Here is a 25,165-nt window from a genome sequence, read left to right as displayed (position 1 = left end):
CATCTTGAATTGACTCCACAAAATAATTGTTAGTGCAGGTCTTTCATGACCTGAGAAGTATGATCCCAGTATTATGTATCACTGCTTTATTTTGCACCAATGCAAAAATTGTCTGGGTTCTTTTTCAAGGCTAACTCGACATAAAGCACATTGCAGTGTTACCAAATTAGATCAGCTGAGGAAAAATGATGGCCGGCATAGGAAACATGGTGCAAGTTTATTATACTGGAAGAGGGGAAGGAGGCCCTGGTGGCGCAATGGTTAAATGCTGGTATTGCAGCCACAACATTGTAAGTTTAATACTAGAAGAGGGCTCCAAGGTCCACTCAGGCTTCCATCCTGTCATAGGTTGGTAAAATGAGCAATCAGCTTGTTGGGGGAAATTGGCTTACACATTGTAAACTGTTTAGGGAGTGCTAGTTCACTGATAAGTGATATAGAAATGTACTTTCTATTGCTTTTGTTACTCTCATGTGAGAATCTACAAATAACATCGGATTACAGAGCACTCAAGAATTACCAAAAAAAATACTTTAGTGGGAGTATAAACCCTTTCACAATTGGTGGAATCCAACCTCTAAGCTTGAATCCCATTGTGGGAGAAAGGTAGGATATAAATCCTTGAAATACATAAATACTGACACAAGTGCACCTTATTTTTTGCTGGCATTTAATTTCAGCTCATTCAGCCTTACCAGAGTCATTATTGAAACTGGGCAGTATTCAGGGTCATTAACTATTTTCTTGTTGTTAAGTAACAAAGAGCAGTAGTACTAATCATCAGCTGCATTTTGGTGGCACTTCATCCTCATACTCCAAATAACCTTTTCTGGTTGTTTTCATGGAAATGAACAATAGCAGGAGACAAAACCCTGTGGGACACAGTCAGCCAATGGTCATGGTGCCAAACATTGGTCCCTGAGCACTATATCACACAGACCACTGCAATACCTTGTTCCAAATTACCAATCTTGCCAAATGTTCCAGAAGAACATTATCTTCCATAATAGAAGTTGCTGGTTTAACAGTATAATCAGTTGATGTGGGGAACCTACATAGCCTTCTCTTAGTGTCTGGTTGGGCTGAGAATCTTATGATTTACATTATTGTGGAATTTTCACTTAGACTTTCTCTGAGTTTTTTTTTTAAACTAAAATCTAGTTTTGGATCTGTAGGCTCTTTCTTTCTTCATTTTATTTTAAATGGTATACCACTCGTCAAGAGTAGTAGGTATACTTACAGAAAAAAGAAGATATTTTTTCTTAATACAAATAAGAAAATAACAAGTGACAATGTATGCATTTGTATATGTGAGAACAGTTATGTTCAAAGTCAGATTAAGGTGGGTAATGGAAATAGTAGCCTGTAGGTCACATGCTAACCCCCCCAACTCTTTTTGTGCTGCCTCTTCCTCCAAGAGCCAGACCCCCAAATTTTCAAAGAAAAAATGCCTAAAAATGTCAGCTACTGTTCTTGGAGCCTTCCAGCACCAGTGGATTTGTTTAAAACATATCCAGCTGGTCAACATTGAAGAGAAACTCTGGAAGATGCAAAAGATACATACAGGTGGAATTGGTCCCCACCCCACTTTGCCCATCTTAAAGAGAAAACAGTACTGTTAGGAAGGAATTTTGTCTGAAGAATAGAATAGGGCTATGTTTTTGCATGCAGAGTAAAGAGGGCAACTTTCTTCATAAAGAATGTAACCATATTCAGGCAGCTTAAGGCATTCATGCATTTTCATTTATCCAGGTGTCATAGTGATACTGATCGAGTATGTTAGAACTATATTAACTGTGGCTGGTAGATAGAAACATATCTTGAAGCAAGAACAAAAGTCGTGGCTTTGTGGCATATACAGCATCCAGTTTCTTGTGATTCTGTTTTTAAAATTAAATTGTCAGTTTTCCAAAATAGCAGTCAATGCTACCGCCAGTTAAGATGAAAGGAACTCCTGGCACATGTTATATTGTTCTTTTAAAATTATTTTTCATATATGCATTCCTGCTAAAATAAAATGCTTTGCTTGACTCTTTCAGATGAGTGTGCTGGATGCTGAGGTTTTATTTTGTTTGCACTGGTTATTGTGAATAGAAAACTATAGTGAGTTGTTTCCCTTTGTCTCTGTATAGTTATCAGAGACTGTTACAGACGATTGCGGTACTCGAGGCTCAGCGTACTCAAGCAGTGCAAGATCTTGAGAGTTTAGGCAGACACCAGAGAGAAGCACTGAAAGATCCCATTGGATTTGTGGAAAGTCTTCAAAAGAAGGTATTGCAGTGGAAATTCTTAAGCACTCCTGAGAGATGTGTGATAACTAATAATTCATCTCCTGTACACAATGAGTGTAGATGGTAGAGTTAGGGAAGCAAGAGGTCTCTCTCAAGGGCCCAAGCCATTACACATGCTTAAGTCTGTCAACTTGTCATTTTGTCTTTCAAATCTATTTTTGTCTTTTGTTAAAACCTGTGTTTATACAGATAGAGCTAAGGGCCTGTCAAATCTGGTGGGTTAACGATAGATACAAAGAAATCAATTTCTTTTCTCCCCTTAATATCCCCTTCATGTCCCCATTTGGGTCTGGGTCTTATGATGTAACTTAGGGCCCGAAAAGACAGGCCAAATAAAGCTGCTTTGGGTCACTTTGGAGGTATGCTATTTAAAGGACACATGCATTTTAAGAGGCCAGAAGCTACACCAAAGCTGTGCTCCAGTCCTTAGGATTGGAGCATGGCTTTGGTGCGGCTTCTGGTCTCTTAGGATGCATGCATCATTTAAAAGGCATAATTCCAAAGTGACCCGAAGCAGCTTTATTTTGGTCTGTCTGTTCAGGCCCTTAGTTTCTCTTGTTGGAATGGTTTTCCAGACCCTGCCCTAATCTTAATTTGCTTCACAGCTTCTGTTATTAGTATAAACCCATGCTGACTATGGAAGGCACCACTGTATGAGTGAGAGACAGAGTAAGCCAGTTTTCCAGAGTTGATCCTATTCTATTCAACAGTGGCACCTTCAATGCTTACTAGACATCTTCACACAGTACACAGTCAGTGTTCAGAAAGAAAATGTTGATCAGAGTCCTTGAAAACCCTAACCCTTTTCATACATTTTTCTGGGATGACACTGAAAAAATGTGGAAGATCAATGTAAGTGTATACCTTCTCATGCACCCATTTATCTTTTGTACCAACATTGTCGCTGTTGGTAGCTTGCATTGTGAACTGGGTCCTTCCTTTGAACTTGATCATAGATAACTAGATTGAACAATTCCTGGAGAGAAATAACACACACTGAGACTCTATATTATCAGATGCTCATTAATTCTCACTAAAAGCTCTCTGTCAGTAAGAAATGGGTCACATACTTATACAGATATTTTACCATGTTTCAGTGTCATTCCAACAGAGTATACAAACTGGGGTCTGCAACTATTACTAGATGTCACTGAGGATGAAGTTGCTTGTGAATTTTGCTGAGTGAAGTGGATGCTGCTGCTCTGAGAACTAGCAACTGAGTGTGTTATCCAGTCATGGGAAAGCAGCAGCACCTGAGTTTGTCCATAGATGTGTTTGTAGAATTTAATGTATTATTAAGTCTATTAAGTATGATTTTGAAGGGTAGCTACACATTCTGACCATTTCTTTAGTTGAAGATGTTTTTGTTCAGCTATGATGTGTTCTGTAATTTCTATTTTCTGGGGTCCTCTTAGTTTCTTTTATTATGATATACTTATTATCTTGTTAAGTTTGATGGAAAACATTCTTTTAAAATAGTTAACAAAGGACAGCATGAGGACATGACATTATGAAAATATGGTTGTAATTTATATCCAATAAGGAATCATTCTCTGTTCCCTTACATAATGTATATGCTGTGCTGTGTATTATTCTTGGATGAGATCCTTAAAAATGTGTAGGCAATATATTAAGACATGACTTGAGACTGCCTTTAAATAGCCCCAAAGTTATGTGATTTAGTATCATTTGAGATGGTTCTGTCTGTATATTAATTTTTCTTCTTAATTTCAATTCTTCCAGGTTGATGTAGGGCTACCAAATCCACAGAGAGTTGTCAAGCTGCCAGAAATATCATGGGACCAATATACAACAAGTCTTGGGAATTTTGAAAGAGAATTCAAAAACCGAAAACGTAACAGTAGACGAGCTAAGCTTATTTTTGATAAAGGTAAGTAAGTGGATATATTGGTTAGGAGGGAAATTAGCCAACTGCATTTCAGTAATTATTTTCCATTACATTTAATAGGTTTGCCTACAAGACCAAAAAGCCCTTTAGATCCCAGAAAGGATGGAGAGCCTACTTCTTATTCTGTGTTGCCTTTTAGTGATTGTCTAGAAGCTTCAGCAAATAACCGTCCACAGGTAAATGTTATCAAAAACAAAAAAGAGGCCACATCTGTGTGGATTTCTTAGAATTCTTGGAGAACAGGAAAAATCTCCACAGATTGGGGGAGGGTGAATGTTGTCCCCATCTTCAAAAAGGGGACCCAAGTACTCATCCTAACATCAGTAAAAGCAGGTAACTAAATAGACGGTTTGTAATTACTTAGAAAACAATGATGTCATTATTAAGAGTCAACATGGGTTTCTTAAAAGCAAGTCATGCCAGACTACTCTGATCTCTTTTTTTTTTATAGAGTCACAGGCTTGATAGATGAAGGGAATGCTGTAGATGTAGCATATCTTGATTTCAGTAAGGCTTTTGTCAAAGTTCACCATGATATTCTTGCAAAGAAGCTAGTAAAATGTGGCCTAGACAGTGCTATTGTTAGGTGGATTTGTAATTGGCTGATTGGCCGAACCCAAAGGGTGCTCACCAATGGCTTCTCTTCATCCTGGAGAGAGGTGACTAATGGAGTGCCACAGGGATCAGTACTGGACCAGTGCTGTTCAACATATTTATTGGATGAAGGAATTAAATTTGCAGATGATGCCAAACTGGAAGGGAGGGGTTACTAATTCCCCAGAGGGCAGGATTAAAATTCAAAATGACCTTGACAGATTAGAGGGCTGGGCTAAAGATAACAAGTTGAATTTCAACAGGAAGAAATGTAGGGTCCTACATCTAGACAGAAAAAAGTGAAATGCACATATATAGGATGGGAGACACCTGGCTAGACAACAGTTCATGGACAGGGATCTAGGAGTCTTTGTAGACTGCAAGCTGAACATGAATCAGCAATGTGATGTGGCAGCCAAGAAAGCCAACGTGATTCTTGGTTGTATCAATAGAAGTATAGTGTCTAGATAGTTCCACTGTATTCTGCTTTGGTCAGGCCTCACCTGGAATACTTGTGCCCAGTTCTGGGCACCTTAATTCAAGAAGGTTGTTGACAAGTAAGACCATGTCCATGTCCAGAGGACAGAATGGAGAAAGGTCTGGAAGCCATGCCCTATGAGGAGCGGCTTAGGGATCTGGGAATGTTTAGCCTGATGAAAAGAAGGTTAAGAGGGGACATGATAGTCATGTTTAAATATTTGAAGGGATGTCATATGAAAGAGGTAAGAGGCTTGTTTTACATGGCTCCAAAGACTAGGACAACAAGCAATGGATTCAAACTATAGGAAAGGCAATTTCACTTCAACATTAGGAAGAACTTCCTGACAACAAGAGCTGTTCAACAGTGAAACACAGTCCCTCAGAGAGTGGTGGAATCTCCTTCTTTGGAGATTTTTAAACAAAGCTGGATGGCAATCTGCTGGGGGCGGGGGTTGATTGTGTATTCCTGCATGGCAGAGTGTTGGACTCGGTGGCTCCTGTGGAATTTTCCAACTGTATGATTCTGTGATTAGAAAACCACTGCAGCAATTTGAAGATATATCGTATTGTGTATCTAAAAGGTTTATATCATACCTTTTTGAACTGATGATCCCCAAAAAGGCTTATTACATTCATGCATGCTTCCCACACCCAGCAGTCCTTGGTTCTATAGCCCAGTGGCGATCAATATTCCTAGTTGCTCTATCCAAAAACTGGGTCACAATATGATATGTAAAGAAATTACTTCTTTTTCTTAAATGGATAATTATATATATATATATATCTGTTATTATTTATCATCTACAGTAAGTTGTAAGAACATTACTAACTCCAATAGTATTATTGGAAGTAAATGCAAAAACAATAATTTGTAGTAGACAGATAAATACAAACCCGAAATAGTATTATTGGGAATAAATGTTACTGCTATGATGATATATTTTGCAGTCTGTATAAACATTGTGTATTTTTTCTTAACTATGGTAAGCTGTTTTATGATGTATGAGTATGTATATAATTATCTTAGGTAATTTAAAGTACATGATCTGTCTCCAGAGGGAGAAAGTGCTAGTTGATTGGTGATTTGCTGGATGTTGGAAAAAGTGTTTGAAAACTAGTGGGTGACAGTTGAGATACAGTTTGTTGTAGCTGTTGCGGTTGTTAGGGTGTGGATATTAGATAGAGTTGGGTCTGTTTGTTTACTGTTTTAGATTATAAAAATGGACTTAGAATAGGTAGATTTAGGTGGGTAGATTAGGCAGGTAGTTGTATATATGAGCAACAGTTGTATATATGAGCAACATAAGAAAACGGTTATCTAAAACAATTTACTTATGTTCACTAAATAACTATAGAACGTTTATTTAACTTCTATTAATCATAAAAGTAAAGCAGGGGTAGGCAATCTTTTTGAGCCGGGGGCCGGGTTGCTGTCCCTCAGACAACTGGGGGGCCGAAGCCAAAAAATAAATAATTAAATAATTTTTTAAAAAATTAAATATATAAATAAACCAGGACAAATGTAGGACAAAATTTTCAAATGGAAGACACTTTTTTTAAAAAAATGGAGGACACGCGAAAAAATTTGCTGATTTTTAAAAAAATGTTAATATAAATACATGTTTCTGAGGCTTCTATAGACAATTGCCCCCCAAAGGCCCCGGTGGCAATCGGCGGCAGGACTGGGCTGGGGCCGGTCCCAAGGCCTCGCCGGGCCGCATCCGGCCCGCGGGCCGCAGGTTGCCTACCCCTGAAGTAAAGGTTCACATATACATGTCATTATTCTGACCACACAGTGTAAATGTTTTCAGATCCAGTATTATCTGTAGTGGCAGTGGTGCAGAAGGAGTGTACAAATCATATAGAAGGAACCCAGTTCATAGTTGTAAAGCATGTGTGTGAGGAAGAGCATAATTACAAGAGAACTGGTATTATTTCTGAGGTTTGTAGCAAAGTAACTCCACTGGCTGCCTGTTAGTTTTTGAGCACAGTACAAGATGTTGGTTATTACCTTTAAAGCCCTACATGGCTTGGGCCCAACCTATATAAGGGATCGCCTATTTCCATATAATCTGCCCCATACTCTCAGGTCCTCTGGGAAGAATTTATTGCAACCTATAAAAACTAGATTGACTGCAACTTCCCAGAAGGCCTTTTCTGCAACCGCTCCCAGACTGTGGAATGGCCTGCCAGACGAGATCCATCAAATCACCAACTTAGCTTCAAGAAAGCTATCAAGACGGATCTCTTTCGACAAGCCTTTCCAGAATAAACTACTTGGCCATGTGGTGATTGCCCCCCCCCCCATATATATATATATATATATATTATGACTCTGCCACTTTTATTGGTTTTAATTGTTATGTAATTGTAACATTCTATACTGTTTAATTGTCTTTTAAGGATGGATATTTTGTATATATGGATGTATTTTAACTCTTGTAAGCCGCTTTGATTGTTTTTAACAAAAAGCGGGATAAAAATAAAAGTTGTATTATTTATAGATAAAATGTTGTAGTTTGTAAATACCCACCTGTATTGGCATTTATAGTATTGCCAAATCTTAGCATGATGGGATATTAGATTATTTTCTTTGTCCTTCTTTGATAAAAATGTTGTAAAACATTTAAATTGTTCTTAGTATTTATTTGAATGACATCCACTAAATACTACCTCATCTAAATTTGTTTCCCATGTTATATTTAAGCAGATGATAAGAGGACGACTTTGTGATGAGACCAAACCTGAAAGCTTTAACCAGCTGTGGACTGTGGAAGAACAGGTAATGAAGAAAGCTAGACTACTAATACATATAGCACTTCAAAATTATAAAATCTGAATCACAATGATACAGTTCTATAATGTTCATTTGGATTTTGCACTGTACCTTTAATGGCTGGTAGAAATTGAAATATGAATTGGTTTTTTTGACTTCGTTTTAGAAAAAACTTGAACAATTACTTTTGAAGTATCCACCGGAAGAAGTAGAATCTCGGCGATGGCAGAAAATTGCTGATGAACTGGGAAACAGAACTGCAAAGCAGGTAGAAGGTTTACTGTGTTCTGTTTGTTTCTAGAACAGTCCAGCAGATGAGTTCTCCTCCAGAGTATAGGAAGCCTTGGAACATTCTAGCTGGAGAACTGGTCGTCGTCGTCCATTCATGCTTAGTCGGACCTCTTATTTTACTTGTTGTTTCTGGAAAGAGATTTGGTTAGTAGTTATGTAGGAAGCAAGATGTTTTGAGGCTCCTGACTTTTTAATTTTGTTTTGAATCAACAACAACGTTCAGGCTGAAATCCTGCATAGAAGATGTTGCTATGATGGCAAAGCTAAGACCCATCTCCCAATCTGACCTCTCCCCTTAAAATCCACCCTATGATCAGACAGCCACACCAACCCAAAGGAGTTCTGTGGGATTGGTAAGCAGAACACTGAAGAATGATGCAGCCCTTCCCACCATCAGGTCATGGTGCAGTGAGCTAATTAAATGGGATGAGGGAAGAATAGGCTGAAAACTAGACAAATAGTACACCTTCAAAAGGCATTTGTAATGAAATTGTTCATAATATCGGATTTAAATAGGAGAGTAAAATGTTCTCATAAACAGAGAAGAAAGTAAATAACATCTGTTAAATGTCTATTAAAGGTTTAGAGTACCATTATCAAATGTCATCCTTGCATATGTACACCTTTATAATGGAAATCATAGTATATAGATTGCTTCTTTACATTCAGAAATTATAGCTACCTTTTTTTTTTTCTTTCCAGGTTGCCAGCAGAGTGCAGAAGTATTTCATAAAACTGACTAAAGCTGGTATTCCTGTTCCAGGCAGAACTCCAAACTTGTATTTGTACTCCAAAAAGGTAAATTGCGATGCTTCATATTTATTCTGGCATTTAAATACAGACATATTTATGGAACAAATGAATAGTACTCCACCAGTGTTGCACCAAGTCACATTTTTATTTGTGACATCTGCATCAACATAGCTACGGTGACATTGCATAGTTAAATGAGAACTTGTATGTTAGTTTCATTTTTACCAAAACAAAATACCTTAATTCATCTACTTGAAAAAGTTAATTTAATGACTTTATTGATTGTGATAATAGTATCTGCAAATAATAAATCTGAACAAAAGAGCTAGCTTGTAAGAAAAAATCTGAATCTGCAGACTCAGTCTGTGAAGCTTCTTCATCTCCCTCGCTGTCTAGAAATTAATTGAGGTTGGTGGTTTCTGCCCCTAATAGCAACAAAGAAGTTGTGATCTAGATAGGACTTTAATCCAGAAGGAGGCCAAAGCAACTCTTTTTTTCTCAGCAACCAAAAGCATCTGCCTTGCTCTCACTCAAGCAGTCCTTTGTATGGTTGCTAGAGTGAGGACAGGATGAAAGGCCATCATCACCAATATTGCAAAAGATCACTGGCATGGGGATTAAGCTAATGCCTCTTCCCCATGTGTTGTATTCACATGCCTGTAGCGCCTGACCCCACCCGGAAGTCAGATGAGGGTCTAGGAGCTGAAAAGATTGTATTCTGCTCTCTTGGATTATCAAAATCAATAGCTAAAAATGTTGTTATTGAATGGGGGTTGGGTGGGGGGAGAATTGGAAGTTCTCCTTATTTCTTTGTATCACTTCCTCCAAGTACAAATCACTAGAGATGTGCAAACATTTTAGAGACATCATGAGGCATTTAAGACTTCTCAGAGATTTGGGTTGCCTTTGAAACAAGGTGGTTGTCTTTCAAAGAGATATAAAATGAGACAGTCTTGTGCAAAATTTATTGTTTATTATTTATTTATTTCATTTGGGATCCAAGGTGGCTCACCGATTAAAAAAAATTTTTTTAAGAACACTACAGTAAAAATTCAGAACAGTTAAAATAATCTAAAAACAATATAAAAACCACATAAAAATACACAAAAGCTAAAAGGCACAACCAAAACCCACCCCACACAAATGCCAAATTTTCATTTTGTTTAAAGTTCATAATGTTTTATGAGGCCTACTGTTGCAAAAACATAAAACATTAAGGCAGGGATCGCAACCTTTTAGGGCCATTGGGGCATTTGATAGTGTTGTGGGCATCATCACAGAATATGAGAAATAAGAAGAGTATTTGGTTGTTTGGTTGGAGAAAGCATCAGGTTATAGATTGTTTCCTACCTCTGTCCTGGATAGGCAGTGATTTTATGATCAAGATTTTTCAGCACAAGGTTTGGTATTTTCTTCCTTTGTTTGCTCCTAATTAATCGATTCCTTCTTCCTGATCTAATTCCTTCATGCTTTGTTCCTATGTGTGTCACTTTTTAAAAAAATCCTCTGATGACAGAACAGTCAGTTAAGGAGTCATGCAGTTCAAGGAAGGTGAAATAAAACAGGAGTATAGTTCGCCCTCTGTTTTTGCACAGGATCCATTCTGGACCCCCCCCCTCCCCGGCATAAAAACAAAGGCTTGCACATATTCAAGCCTCATAGGCTTGAATGGGGTGCACCCCAGCTCGTAGTTTGGGCACGCACACCATTGGAAATAGCGGAGGTTGTCCCTCCGCTGATATTTGAGGGCGCAGGTCCCAGATCCGTGACTTAGGAGGGGCGATTGTACAATGCAGAAGTGGAGGAGAACAAGAGTGCCCCAAATTTTCTGACTTTCTTACTAAAATAAAGTACAGTATTGAGAGGGTGATGTTTAGTGCCTTAATGGATTTGTCCACCAGATGGCAATGCAAACCAAATAATATGGTACTAACATTTTCCAAACTTCTCGAAGGGACAGAGACCTATTTAATAGCAGTTAATCAGAAAATCAGAATGACCTGTCCCTCTCCATAGCTGGAAAAGAATCCAGCAATGACAGAAAAAACAGAGATTCTGTTCTTTCCTACACAGTGGTGAATCTTGAAAGTACCTCTTGGGGATGCTCATCCAGCAGCCTTTTTGTTATGAATCATCATACCTAAAGGTAGCAGAACTCCACTGCAAGATTCAGGAGAAAGATGGCCAGATGTAATCTTAAATACCTACAAGGCAACAGCCCTGGCCTAAGGCTATCCTCCAATCCAGCTGAAGATTCTCTGCTGTGGGCAGAGAATCTATAGAGGCCATCCATAGCATCAGCTGGTTTGATCCCACATTCCCTAGAGAAAGCTAGAATATAAATAAATAAACAAATAGCTGGAGCGAGATGTGGTCAGCCTCAAGTAATTCACCACTTTAATTAGTCATCCTAGGGAAGGCCAGCCATACTTTAACACATTAACAGACAGAGACAGGACCAAGTCACACATACACACACCCATTGTAGTTGTGTGCCTTCACGTCATTTCTGACTTATAGTGACCCTATTACTTGCCAACACATCTTGACAAGATTTGTTCAAGACGGTTTGGCTTTGGATTCCTCTGAAATTGATAGAGTTATGACTTGCCCAATATTGTCAGTAGGTTTCATGGCTGAGCGGGCATTCAGACCCCGGTCTCTAGAGCCATAATCCTACACTCAAGCCACTACACCATGGTGGCTTTGCTACCATAGGTGGCAGCAACTTTATGTTACTGTAGATCAGGGATAAGCAACTGTTGAAGGGTAGGGGAGATGTATCAGTCCCTCAGACCTTGAAGGGCCACACCACTGCTGCACCCACAAAAACAAAGAATTCTTGCCTCTCTAAACACCCTCTAAGAATCAGGGGAAACATTTTACCATGTTTTGGGGCCTTCCCGGGCCCTTTTAGGCCCAGGAGAGTCCTTTTTTAAAACCAGAAAGTGAGCAGAAGTCAATTCCTGCTTGCTTCCTGGTTTTGTTTTGTTTTTAAGTCTCTTCTGGGCCTAAATTGACTGGTGGGGTGCAAAAGGTGGTGGAATGCTCTCAAAGAGGTATTTTGGGACAAAAAAACTTGTTTGAAAAGTTTTACAAACATTTTGTTTGATCCTCAGAGGGCAGGGGGCGCCATACAGGGTGGAAATGCTCTCCACGCCCAGTCTATAGAGTACTTGGGGATAATTTTAAGGAAATTAAAAAAGTAAACTATCATAGTAATAAATATTATTATTATTATTATTATTATTTATATCCTGCCTCTTCCTTTGTGAGGATCGAGGCTGGTAACAACATACCAAATGCAAATGCATAAATAATAACAAAAACATTCTTTATTCTGAGGGGCCTCACAAACAGCCGGGGGGGGGGGGCAGGGGGCTGCACTTTGCCCACTCCAGTTGTGGATAGTCAGTGGATTAGTGCTATGCAAGTTTGCAATCGCTTCTGTCTTGTATTGGAGGAAAACTGCATCCAGTTTTCTGATCATGCATGACTCAGTTTAAAAGCTCCAATGTTGTGTTAGTTTTCTTCATCCTGTATGCTATCTGGGATCCAGATTTTTTTTTTGGAGGGGGGGGTTATAGAGGCCCAGAGTTGTCCATTTATATCTAAGAAGATTTTGCAGCAGACACTATAACACTCTGGGCTAGTTAGGAATAGGGACCGTCAATCAGCTAATGAGGATTCCAAGGAAACTACCATCAGACGTTCCTGTTGGCCTTCCTAAGTGTGATGTTTGATGTAGCAGAACCAAAGTAGCTTCTGCTGTGTTTCTCCTACTGTAACCATGCCACAGGTGAGATGAGGACTGTGGGAGGGGGGGTCTGTTTCTCCTTCTTTCTGCTCTCATAATACATGACTATGTCCTTGTCTGAAGTTCTGTGAGGATCAGCTGGTTTCTAACTCTGCAAGCAGCCCCTGATGGGAGTTGTTTGCAGAGGTGCACTGGAGAGAATGTCAGAACTCCACACCAAAGAAACAAACCTTTCTCCTACCCATTTGGTAGTCGGACACGATTTGACAACCTTGTCAAAGAGAAACCTTTACCTTTAGGGGAGATACATTGTGCTCTGGTGTTCTGGTGTTCTCCCTTCTCCTACCCATTTGACCATATCAAAGAGTTTTCTTTGAAAGATTTAATCCAAGGTGGTTTGCCATTGCTTTCCTTAGCCTAAAGCTTATGGTATTCACTGGTAGTGTCTCTTCCAAGTAGTTACAGGGCTTGATTTTTGCTTAGCTTTTGAGGTCAGATAGGAACTGTTGGTTTGATGACTTATTTTTTTCAGCAGTGGATGGAGAGTATTCTTTCCTACACTTTGAGATGGTTAATGAAGGTTCAGATTGGGTCCTTCTTCAGAGTTCTTTGTTTTTGGTATTATGGCATATGCAACCAGAAAACTGAGTGGAGTATTCTCTTATACAAGGTAGAACTGGGTAGTAATTTGTATAGTACTGTTTCTGGATATGTGGGAAGAAATAAACCTGTTTAAGCTACATTCCATTTGCTGCTGAAAAGGAATTTCTCCTGTTTTAGCTGGAGATCTCATGAGTTTCTGGGGGAGATACCCATCTTCCCTGCCAATTCTTCCAATTTTTGAGAACAAGATGGAATAGGGAAATCACATTATGGTGAACAAAAGTGACAGAAGGCATAATTGTTCACAGATAACATGGATGATTTCTTTTATCTTCCCGGTGGGGATGACAAATGGGCAATAGAAGGGAGTCTCCTCCAGAGATACTGTATGCCAGTATTGGACGTTCATGCTGAAGGTTTTCCTCCATTAAAATAGCTCTTTGGTCTGATGCAGCATGGTTTTTCTTATAACTCTTTCTATTGCCATGAAATAAAAATACATACCTAAGCCAGTCCAGATCACTTAGAGCATCAGCATTTTCAAGTAGTGTATCTGTCTCAGAAACTTGTAGAGACACCATGAATACAGCATCATACACATTTTCACTATGATACATTGTTTTGCCTCTTGGTGGCAGACTTTGGGGGAAGAGGTACAACACATTCTTTGTTTATAGTCTCAACCACTTTGTCCCTTCCTACAAATGGTGTTAGTGTATGCACTTCCCACTTTTGAATTCCATCTTTGCTCTGAATAGACAGAGGATTGGTCATTTACAATAAGAAAGTTCCTTTTAGTTTGATGTGATGGAGGGATCCAAACCAGACCCTAGCTGTCCCATCATGTGGCCCAGTCTGAGATTCTAGACTGTGGGGATGCTTGATCTATCATATTCCACTATGTGCTGTGCCCCTTGTGTGGTTGGAGACAGAGAATCCCAGTTTATGTTCTGTCTTGATCTTGTGGCTACAAAATGCACGTAGAGAAGTCTATCCATTTCAGATATACTCTAGTTTGAAACTTACTCCTACTCTAGAAAAACAGGATTATGTGACCTTCATCTTTTCTTGGTAGTAAGGGGAGCTAGCCCACTATTGGAATACTCCATTTTATCAAAGCAGAAAGAATCTTTGCTATACATGTCCCATGTTCAAGTTTCTTTTAATTATTTAATCACATTTCCTGAGTGAATCAAGTTTCCTGATTAGAAGGGAAAATAGTTTTTCTTTATGTAATTAAAATATCTTGTCTTAGAATTCATTGTATTTCAAGTATAAGAATGAGAATATCCTTAAATTACAGATTAGGCTTCCTTTGGATATAAAAAGAGGTAAAAGAAAATATATGTACTCTCCCCTGGGGTGATATAAAAATGATATAACACTGACTTTTCATTGATACAATTTCACTAATAGACTCTTTATTCTATTATAGTCCTCTAATAGACGGCAGCATCCTCTGAATAAACATCTCTTCAAGCCCTCAACTTTCATGACATCCCATGAACCTCCTGTATATATGGATGAAGATGATGACAGATCCAGTTTTCACAGTCATATGGCCACTGCAGCAGAGGAGGAACCATCGGTCTGTTTTCCTTTGCAACTAGATATTGAAAATAAGTTACATATGATAACAGCACAATGTGGAGCTTTTAAGTTATATGAAGTGGGCTTATACTGTGATGAAGCAAAGCACTGGTTCATATAGCTGTATCTTCATGCAGAAGTCTCTTTTAAACTGTTAAAATCCTCTCCCAGAATCAGATGGTCCTTTGAGGCAGCATCCCATAAAGAAATTGCCATCAAAGTAACATTTGCACATTTTGCTCTGGAAACAAACCATTCTTCCCAAAATTGTAGCAGATAAAATTTGTTGTAATATATATCTAAGGTGTTTTTCACAAGCAGTTCTTTCATTGTTCTTCAGCAAGCTGCATTGATTTGGATCACATCCGTAGGATAGTAACAACAATTGTTTTTTCTTGCCAGTTCCAAAACCAGACCAACAGCATTACCAGATCAGGGTTTTTCTGTCTGTTAGCAAAGCATTGTTTCAGAAGAAAAGCTCAGTCCAAACAAAGCAATTGTAGCAGTCCCATTTTAGCTGAAAAGGTGAAAATCTCTGATATGTTAGAGACTAAGGCGGGTTACAGACTGCCTGTTTGGGCGGCCTGCACCCGCCCCTTTCCCCGGTGTATCGGGGCCTCAGCTGCCAGACCGGCAGCCTCCGAGGCCCCGATCCGCCACTTTGCAGGCTGTGGGGAAGCGGCAAAAGGCAGCTTCCCCGCAGCCTGGAAAGGAGTGTCCTTGGGGCTTCAAGCCCCAAGGACACCCCGCGGTGGCGGGGAGGAGGAGAAAGGGGCCGCTTGGCCCCTTTCTCCCTTGCGTCGCTGGGCGCAGCCATCTGAAGGCTGCGCCCAGCGACACAAAGCAGGAAGGAGCTCCGAAACAGAGCTCTGAAACGGAGCTCTTTCCGGGGTCGTGCGAAGGGCGCCATAGGCGCCATGGTGCGGCCCCAATATGTCACAACCGCACCACTTCGTTTGGAGGTGGCGCGGTTGTGACGTATTGATGGCGGCGGCCGTGTGGAATGGCCGCCGCCATTTTGTGCGTGCAGAGAGCGTACTAGGGTTAGGGGGATGCGGAAGCACCGCCCCTTCCTAACCCTAGTACGCACTCCGCGTGCACTATATGGCCCGTTTGTAACAGGCCAGACTTTTCTAGTAATCCTATTTCTTCTTTGTGGTCTCTGTGCCTCTCACAGATGGGCTACCCTGCCCCTGCCCCTGCACTGTTTGTAACCTTTTAGAATCTTGTAGCCCCGCCTACCTCCAGCAACCCTATGTAAGGGATTTTCTGCCAAAACCATTAGTCACCTGTTACAGCAGTATTGTGAAGAACTACTCTGTTGAGCTCCTTTAACTGTTCATTGTTCAGTGCTGACTTTACTAGTATCTTCAGATTCAGGTGAGCTCTGGTGGTGCAGTGGTTAAATGTCAGTACTGCTGCCACTCACTCACAAACCACAAAGTTATGAGTTCCGTCCCAGCCAGCAGCTCACAATCGACAGCCTAGCATCCTTCCAAGGTCACTAAAATGAGTACCCAGCTTGTTGGGGGCAATTAGCTTACAGTTGTAAGCCGCTTAGAGACTGCTTAATACAGTATGAAGTAGTATATAAATGAACTGCTATTGCTATTCAGACCTGCATGGTCTAGCATTTGATGGTCAAAGCCACACTTGTCTTTGGGGCTATACTTATTACTGGCATCATTCAAAAAGTGCATCCTTTGTAGCACCAAAATTCCTGGACAGGATAGACACTTGAAGTGCCTAAGCTGTTTAGGCAAGGTTTGTGCGATTGCTGCTTGCATCCGTTGTACAGCTTTCATTCCACAAGTGAGAAGAAACAGGGAATTGCAGCTGAAACACTCATTTATGAGCAAGCCCTCAGACCTCCTATCACTAACACTGAGATCATCCACTCTAAGGAGATGAATACCCAGATAATTCGTCTTGACCATCAACATCAGCCTTTGTCAGTATCGATGACACAGAGATACCCAAAGTCACTTTCCATCCTGTTGGCGAGTTCCTCCACTCAGCTCCTCTCTGAACTAAGCCATATATTTAAATGGAGGTGGAATCTAACATGAGATAGAAATAAATTATAATTTCAAATTTTTTGAGAACTATCAAGATTTTCAGTTATTATTTAGGCATTATCAAAACAGTCTTGTACAACCAGAGGAATCTATAGTTGTAAACTGAATCTTTGCATAGCATCTCATATTTGTTGAATGACTTGATAATCTCCCAGATTTGTCCATAAAATTACTTTTGTCCTATTTAATTGGTAAGTACGGAAGTCCATGTCAGAGACTTCCGTTTATGTCCTTCAGACAGAGATATAGTTCTTTTTCCTACAACTCTCTGTCCATTTGAATTAATCTGTGAAATGTTCTCTTATTCTGTACCCCAGACTGGGAAAACGTATTGAAGGATTAATCTTCCTGAAAACAGGCCTGCTCTTTATCACATTTTAAAGAACAAATAAGAACACTTACTGTAGATTTTGCCTTGGTTGGGTCTTTGCCTTCAGGGTGTGTTCTGCTTTTTCAAGTCTCAGTCATTCTTCTACCTTTTCTAACCATATTTCCTTCTTTTTTCCCAGCTATGTGATTTTAGATTATGTCTAGTGAACACACACAATATTTGCTGCAGTTGTGCAATTGGAAAAATAATACAGCCAAGGTGTGAGATGGAGCACTGAAAACCTTTTAGTCTTCCAGGATGCCATGTCACTGATTTCACACTGTTTACTGTGGAGGGCCACATGCATTTCAAAGGGAGATACATTGTGCTCACAACACAAGTCTTCAAAATGACTTGCTTGTTTTTCATTAACTGCATACAGGCAAACTGGGGCCTCTCAATTGTTTACAATTGGATGAGACTTTGAGGAAGGGAAAGTGAGAAATAGTATTCACCACAGACCAAGATAAACTCCTACTGAAAAAGATACCTAGAAAATGTAAAGGGATATGTACATTTCAGCATGTATGTAGCACTGTCTCATATGGTATTTCCACATATTTTCTGTTTATTTTACAAACAGTGGAGTGGAACAGGGAAAAATAATTTAAAAGTATAGAAAAGAAAGGAGTGGATGTCAATACTTCTTTTATGGAAGATGCACAAGGAAGATTACAATTGATTTGTACATCACTGATTGTTAGAACTCTGGAAGCACTTTTGTTTGACCACATACTATAGCTGCATATAGGTAGTGGTGGGCACATTTGTTGACATCTGGTGATTGTATTATTTATAAATTAGAAGTCTGGAAACAGAAATGATGTAGAAGCAAAAATATGCTCATATATTTTCATTGGTATCTCGTAAGGAGGCCATACAGATGCTTATGGATTTTTCGCTACAATTTTAAGGCTATGAACTTTGTGGATCTATTTACATAGTTTGGCTTTTTCAGTGTGAATCTTCCTTAATGTAACTTTCAGAGTGAGAATTCTTCCCCTTCTGTCTTTAACAGGATGACGAAAGTATACCTGTAGCATATCGAGAATTACCAGAATATAAAGAGCTGCTCAAACTGAAAAAGCTGAAAAAGCAGAAGTTGCAGCTGATGCATGCAGAAAGTGGCTTCATTCAGCATGTAGGCTTTAAGGTACTAAAGATATAGGAAGACCATGTCTTTGGTGAGCTGGCTGGTGATTTCATTGGAAGCTAAGGTCCTTGGCAGTGGGTGTACCTCACAGTTTCCAAAGCAACTTAAATAAAACACAAGAAATCAAAACTACTATAGCTCTTTTTCCAGTGGTGAAATAGCCTCTGTTTCCATAGGTACTTCTGTTAGACCGAAGAAGACAGAGAATAAATGCCATTTTAAATTCCAAGGGTTTCTCAACAAACAGAAACCTGTTTCCCCCGTATATAAAGTTTTGTTTGCACACATTCAGACTGCACTCCTATTCCTCTTTGGCAGCAAGAACTATGAAACTTTGTGGGCCTTACTTTTGAGTAGTCTTGTGTAGGATTTTACTATTACTGATACTTCAAAACAGGATAATTTGAAGAATATGAGAAGTTTATTCTCTTGATCGTTATAAGAGAATATTACTAAATCATTATAAGCCATTCCCACAGATGCTAATGATAGTGAAAATTATACCTGTACTGGAATCTATTCTGCACAGTGAAAATATGTGTTAGATTTGAACACCAGTATTAGGAAACCAAGCTAGCTCATATAAGAAACTTGGGAGTCACTTTTCCCCACTCTGGACTAAAACTCAATAATCATCTCTGGTCCTTGGCCATGCTGGATGGGACTGAAGTAGTTCAAATTATTTTAATGGCTCCATGCTTGGGAAAGCGGTTTTGAACATTTTAATACTCACTTGGACTAACAAAAACTTTTCATTTTCACCTCAGCAGTATTTATATTGAAAGGATGGAACAAAATGGTACACAAGTGTTCGCCTCTTCGTTACATCACAGGGATGGCTACACTTTGGCCTAAAACACATATAGCTTCCAGGAAGTTCAGGATAGACTCCAGGATAATAGACTTATCTACATAGAGAGATCTTCTAACACCTTTGAGGTCTCTCTGTGTACTGATTCTATAGACTAATGGCTATATCTTTGAATCCTAAACTTAATTACAGTTGGACATTGGTATCTGTGGGTGATACATTCTGAGCCCCGCCCCCCGCAAATACCAAAAACTTCAAGTCCGATTCTTCCTAATGGTGGTGCGACGTGCGTGCGGCCATTAGTGTGACCATGTGTACATGCCATCATTGGGGACAATGGGGGCTTGCCGTCTACAGATGGTTAAATCAGCAGATGGCAAGCCAATGAATAAGGAGGGCACATTGTATTCCTTTTCTCTTGAGTCACCAAACCATGGAGAAGGGAATAGAATACGAAAAGACTATGGTCCTCCATGTAGTGTTGCCCAGCAGCTCCCATCCTTCTTAACCCAGAAAGATAGTGGTGGGAGATTCTGGGAGTTACAGTCCAACAACATCTGGAGGGCTACTGTTGCACACCCATCCTATAGTGACCACGTCACTGAAGTAAGGAAAAAGTGACACCTATGAGATTAAAACTAGAAACAAAAGTAATGAAATTAAACTTTGGCCTAAATACAGTCATCAGTCTCAATTAGAGTAGACCCACTGACAATATGTTGTCAACACTAGTACATTCCCTTGATTCATTGGGCCTACTTTAATTGGATTTTGGTCTCTGTGTGGAAGAATTATTGGGAAAACCAAAAGATGGAATGATTTGGATGATAAAATTGGGAGCATATTTATCAAATTTGCAGATGACACCAAATTAGGAGGTGTAGCTAATACCCCAGAGGACAGGATCAAAATTCAAAATGATTTGAATAAACTAGAAAGCTGAGCCAAAGCTAACAAAATGAAATTCACTATGGAGACATGAAAAGTACTGCACTTCAGGGTGGAAAAATGAAATGCATAAATATAGGATAGGGGACACTTGGCTGAACGAGATTACATGTGAAAGGGATCTGGGAGTCTAAGTGGACCACAAGTTGAACATGAGTCACCAGTGCAATATGGCAGCTAAAAAGGCCAATGCGATTTTAGGCTGCATCAATAGAAGTATAGCATCTAGATCAAGGAAAGTAATAGTGCCACTCTATTCTGCTTTGGTCAGGCCCCACTTGAAATACCACAATTCAGAAAGGACATTGACAAACTGGAGTGTGTCCAAAGGACAACTAAAATGGTGAAGGGTCTGGAAACCATGCCCTATGAGGAACGAATTAGGGAGCTGGGGGTGTTTAGCCTGGAGAAGAGAAGGTTAAGAGCCCTGTTTAAGTATTTGAAGGGATGTCATATTGAGGAGGGAGCAAGCTTGTTTTCTGCTGCTCCAGAGAACAGGACCTGGAACAATGGATGCAAGCTCCAGGAGAGGAGATCCCACCTCAACCTTAGGAGGAACATCCTGACAGTAAGGGCTGTTTGACAGTGGAACACTCTCCCTCAATGGAGAGTGGTGGTCTCCCTCCTTGGAGACCTTTAAACAGAGGCTGTATGGCCATCTGTCAAGTATGCTTAAATTGAGAGTTCCTGCATGGCAGGGGTTGGACTGGATGGCCCTTGTGGTCTCTTCCAACTCTATCTGCTTTATGACACTAGGGGGCAAACAGGATTTAAACGAGAGTTAAACTAGAGAAAACCAGGAAATGTCCTGTGATAAACATCAGGCATTTGCTGGTTTTCTTTCATTTAAATCTTGCTTGCCCCCTAGTGTGATAAAGCAGATTCTATGATTTGTAGAGCTGTTAGGAAGATAAATTTAAGAGAAATAGGGCCATGTTCTTGGGCTTAGAAACATCTTTGCATATCTTTCGCCTCCCTCAGTCCCTGGTTACATGGCTTTGTCTGTCTTTAATGTTTAGAATGTGGGGCGAACATTCCTTCAAGAGGAATGATTTAATTTTGCATTTTTTTGAAGATTACTTTTGTATATCTCTTTACTGAGTGCTCTTTCCTGGTTTGTTTTCAGTGTGATAATTGTGGAACCGATCCAATTCAAGGCATTCGATGGCATTGTCAAGATTGCCCTCCAGAAATGTCGTTGGATTTTTGTGATTCTTGTTCTGACTGGTAAGCAGTGTGCATTCATGACAGTTGTTCACAATGTATATTTGTGTATCTCTTTGTGTTTACTGAATAACTAATCCATAGGTGAATTTGTTTTGCAACCTTTATGATATTTTGGCATAATGGGTGGTTATGCTAGCATATGTTACCAACAGCTTTGGGCCTCTGTGCCTAAAAGAAAATACTTTTGATGAATTAGTTACTCATGTATATGTTTATACAAAAAGTAGTTAAATGTTTAAGTTTGTTTTCCAAAATGTAATCCCTTTTCGGAAAACAAACGTAAGCATTTAACTACTTTTGACATGTGGAATTAACTGCTTGTGTATTAAAAAATTACTGTGAATTATTGACTAATTTATGAAGAATGTTATGCTTTTTCCTTGTCTTTCAGTCTCCATGAAACAGAAATTCACAAGGAGAATCACCGGTTGGAGCCTGTGTACAGAGCAGAGATGTTCTTAGATAGAGACTATTGCATGTCTCAAGGCCCCAGTTATAATTATCTTGATCCCAACTACTTTCCTGCAAATAGATGACATGGGAAGCATACCTGCGGCCTGAAGCTTAGTATCCTCTTTGAAAACCCAACAGTGATGGCACTGTCATTGATTTTGTGCCCACGTTGGAATGGCATTGACTTTCCCAGAAATGTCATCCACAGCATGAGAGCTTCCCAGGTGCTCTCGTCAAAATATCGCTCTCAGATGTATCATGATATCAGATCACTGAACAGAGGTTGAACATTCCTAGTGTGCAGGAAGCTTTACTGGGAAGATTTCGTTTTCACCATATTGGTCATATTGTTTTTTGAGATGGTGAATCTAAAGAGAGGAGTTACAAAAGTGTGGCCAGAAATGAAAGCACACATTAAAGATAGTCGATTCCAAAGGCATAAAGAAGTTGGCTATTATGAAATGTGGAGGTGATGAAGTACTTACATTAAAAACAGTTTAGTAGTTTGCAGTTTTGTTGTGAAATAGTTTTCAGTACAGAAACTGACTTCTTTAGGCAAAGTTTTAACCTATGACAGTGTTTGCTTCTAGAATATACTTTCAAAACAATCACTGTCCCCATGATGGTCAGTCATAGGCCTTGGAGCTGCTTAATCTAATTGATGTTTCTTTACCTTTTTATTTCTTTTTCCTTTTCACCACAACAGACCTTTTAATTTAGCAACAGTGAAGCACTACAGGAGGCAATTGTGGCATTGTTTCCTTAACCAGCTCATGGTGTGTGAATATTATAAAATTGTCACGCAAATATATTTTTAAATGTAATGTTATATAAGATGACCATGTGATGTGTACAAAAATATGGTGAAAAGTGCCAGTGGTAGTAACTGTGTAAAGTCTCTAATACCCAACATTAACTCCTATAAAGTAAAATACACAGCCTTCTGCCTCTGTATTTGGAGTTGTTATTGCAACTCATCAAAGAAAACTGCCTAATATAAATCATATATGGTAATAATTTTCCTCTTTTGTAGTATGCACAAGATCCATGAAAGATTGTATTTTTATTACTATTTAAACAAGTAATTAAATTTAGCCTGAGCAGTGAGCAAAGGTTCACATGCATTCTTTTATACTGCTGGATTTTGTTGTGCATCATTTAAAACATTTTGTATGTTTTTTCTTATCTGTGTATACAGTATGTTCTTAAATAATGTTCATTTGTCAGGAGAACTGTGAGAAATAAACTATGTGGATACAGTCTGTTTATATATAGAATGCTTACTGTGACTTTTTTCTGAGGAGGTTTGACATTAGAACCAGCAAGTTGAGAATGGCACTTTGCCCATCTATGAAAAGGATACCTGATTCTCTTAAGAGGATTCAGTGTGTTTTGGTAGTCATCATCCAGATGTCTTATTCAACCTCTTCTAGGATAATACCCCAACAATCTGATGTTAACACACCAGTTCACAATCCTGTGTGCACTCTTGACTGGCAGAGAGATGACTTGTGCATCTGCTATTCTGTTCAATTTGATGGAGGAAGCAAATTAGTTCAGCTAGAAGACTGCTCACTCAGAAATTCTTCCTCCTTTGAAATGAATGGTTCTGCACATCTGAATTTCTAGGTCTTTAAGAAACCCCTGGATCAGTTATGTTGAAGATATCAAGTAAGGCTTTCATGTAACTTGTTTATCACTATGATGTACATTAATCTTTTTTTTAACAGTCCCCCTCCCATTAAAAAAGAAAGGCATTTGGTACACTTTCTTAGCCTGAAATGAGCAATGATTGAAAAAGCTTTGTAATATCTGCTATATATTTTTAGCTAATATATCATTTTGATATGTATAACCTGTGATTCAAAAATGTGGTTTATTTTAATTGTAATAGATTTCCACTTGCTTAAAAAACTTGAATTTTCATAGTGACTTAGAATATATGTTTACCTTAAACTCTGGCAGTTAATTAAATAACGAAGAATTAGCTGGTGCATTCGATAACAACATTAATTTCAGTTTAATCACAGTGTTAATTTTCACAGTTTGTTCAGGTGTAATCAATTTTTGTTAAAGGAGTTTCTGCATTTTAAAAAATATATTGAGTAGATGATGCAGTACCGTTTCTAAATGACTGAGCAGTATAATACATCGTCTGTAAGCATATCTCATTCTTTGAGAAATTTAATAAACCAAAATATATATAATGTTAAAGAATACACCTGATGTATTTCACTTTTCTCTTCAATTAAGGCAGAGTCATACTGATTTGAGAAGAAAAAGAACTAATCATGCAAATATAAGAGAAGTTCATTTTTATTTTACTCAGATTTTATATTTCCTCTGTCCAGATAATTCTTTCACATGCAGGTTATAACCATCCTCCTTTGTTTCTGATGTGGGCATGGTCTACCTGTTTTCTTGCTGTAACATTGGGAGAAGGGATTGGCTTTGAATGCCACCATATCTGAGTTAGCACTTCCATAAGCAGTGCATCCAGTTAGATGTTGGGTCCACTCTAGCGTTGTCACCTCTGATGGATCTCTTAGTGTGGCAAACACACAAATTCATCCCATGGTGAAGAAAACTGTCTAGTTTCACTTTATAAATAAATGTTTGATGTATAGTCAGCCCTCTGTATTGGTGGGCTAGTTATCTGCAGTTTGGTGCATCCATGGCTAGCCCAACCCCACACCAATGTGGATGCACAAATGTTGTCATCCACAGACCTATATGGACTTGAGATCCCATGATATTTTGTATCTACTAAGTATAGGGCAGGAACCAAACCCCCACTGATACAGAGGGCTGGCTGTATTCACAATTTTCTTATCCCATCTCTTACTAAGGAGTCTAGGTCATGCTTCAAGCCCCCTGATACACATGTGTGTCACAGAATTTGTGAAGATGGGCAATGTTGTATACAGTGTGCTGTATGGATCTCTACAGGTATTTGAAAATCTGATTTTGAGGACTTTGATGGAGATCGCACATCCTGTTCCTGTCTGGAAGTAACAAAGTGCGCGTACATTTAAATAGGCAAAGGCAGTTTATCACTAGATTGTAAAATCATGGGATTGT

The 25,165-nt window shown here is 39.1% G+C and overlaps 1 protein-coding gene across 4 annotated transcripts in view; it reads left to right on the top strand.

Annotated features, from left to right (window-relative positions):
• Positions 1-23,361, top strand: part of ZZZ3 (zinc finger ZZ-type containing 3) — a 63,878-nt gene extending 40,517 nt beyond the window's left edge. For 3 of the 4 annotated variants that reach the window (XM_089515472.1, XM_089515473.1, XM_089515474.1), the window contains exons 3-12: positions 2,133-2,271; positions 4,035-4,182; positions 4,261-4,376; positions 7,982-8,056; positions 8,217-8,318; positions 9,044-9,139; positions 14,890-15,042; positions 18,511-18,645; positions 21,531-21,631; positions 22,023-23,361. In XM_089515472.1, coding sequence (XP_089371598.1) covers positions 2,133-2,271; positions 4,035-4,182; positions 4,261-4,376; positions 7,982-8,056; positions 8,217-8,318; positions 9,044-9,139; positions 14,890-15,042; positions 18,511-18,645; positions 21,531-21,631; positions 22,023-22,167 — 1,210 coding nt within the window. In that variant the 3' untranslated portion in view covers positions 22,168-23,361. The remainder of the gene's footprint in view (positions 1-2,132; positions 2,272-4,034; positions 4,183-4,260; positions 4,377-7,981; positions 8,057-8,216; positions 8,319-9,043; positions 9,140-14,889; positions 15,043-18,510; positions 18,646-21,530; positions 21,632-22,022) is intronic. The other variant, XM_089515475.1, reaches the window with a different exon arrangement.
• The last annotated feature ends 1,804 nt before the right edge of the window (positions 23,362-25,165 follow it).

The sequence above is a fragment of the Sceloporus occidentalis genome, unplaced genomic scaffold, assembly GCF_023333645.1.
Source record: "Sceloporus occidentalis isolate IW3139 unplaced genomic scaffold, rSceOcc1.0.p SCAF_3, whole genome shotgun sequence".
In the NCBI taxonomy this organism is placed as follows: domain Eukaryota; kingdom Metazoa; phylum Chordata; class Lepidosauria; order Squamata; family Phrynosomatidae; genus Sceloporus; species Sceloporus occidentalis.
The sequence above is the reverse complement of the archived record's forward strand: the minus strand, read 5'-3'. Positions and strand labels throughout refer to the sequence as shown.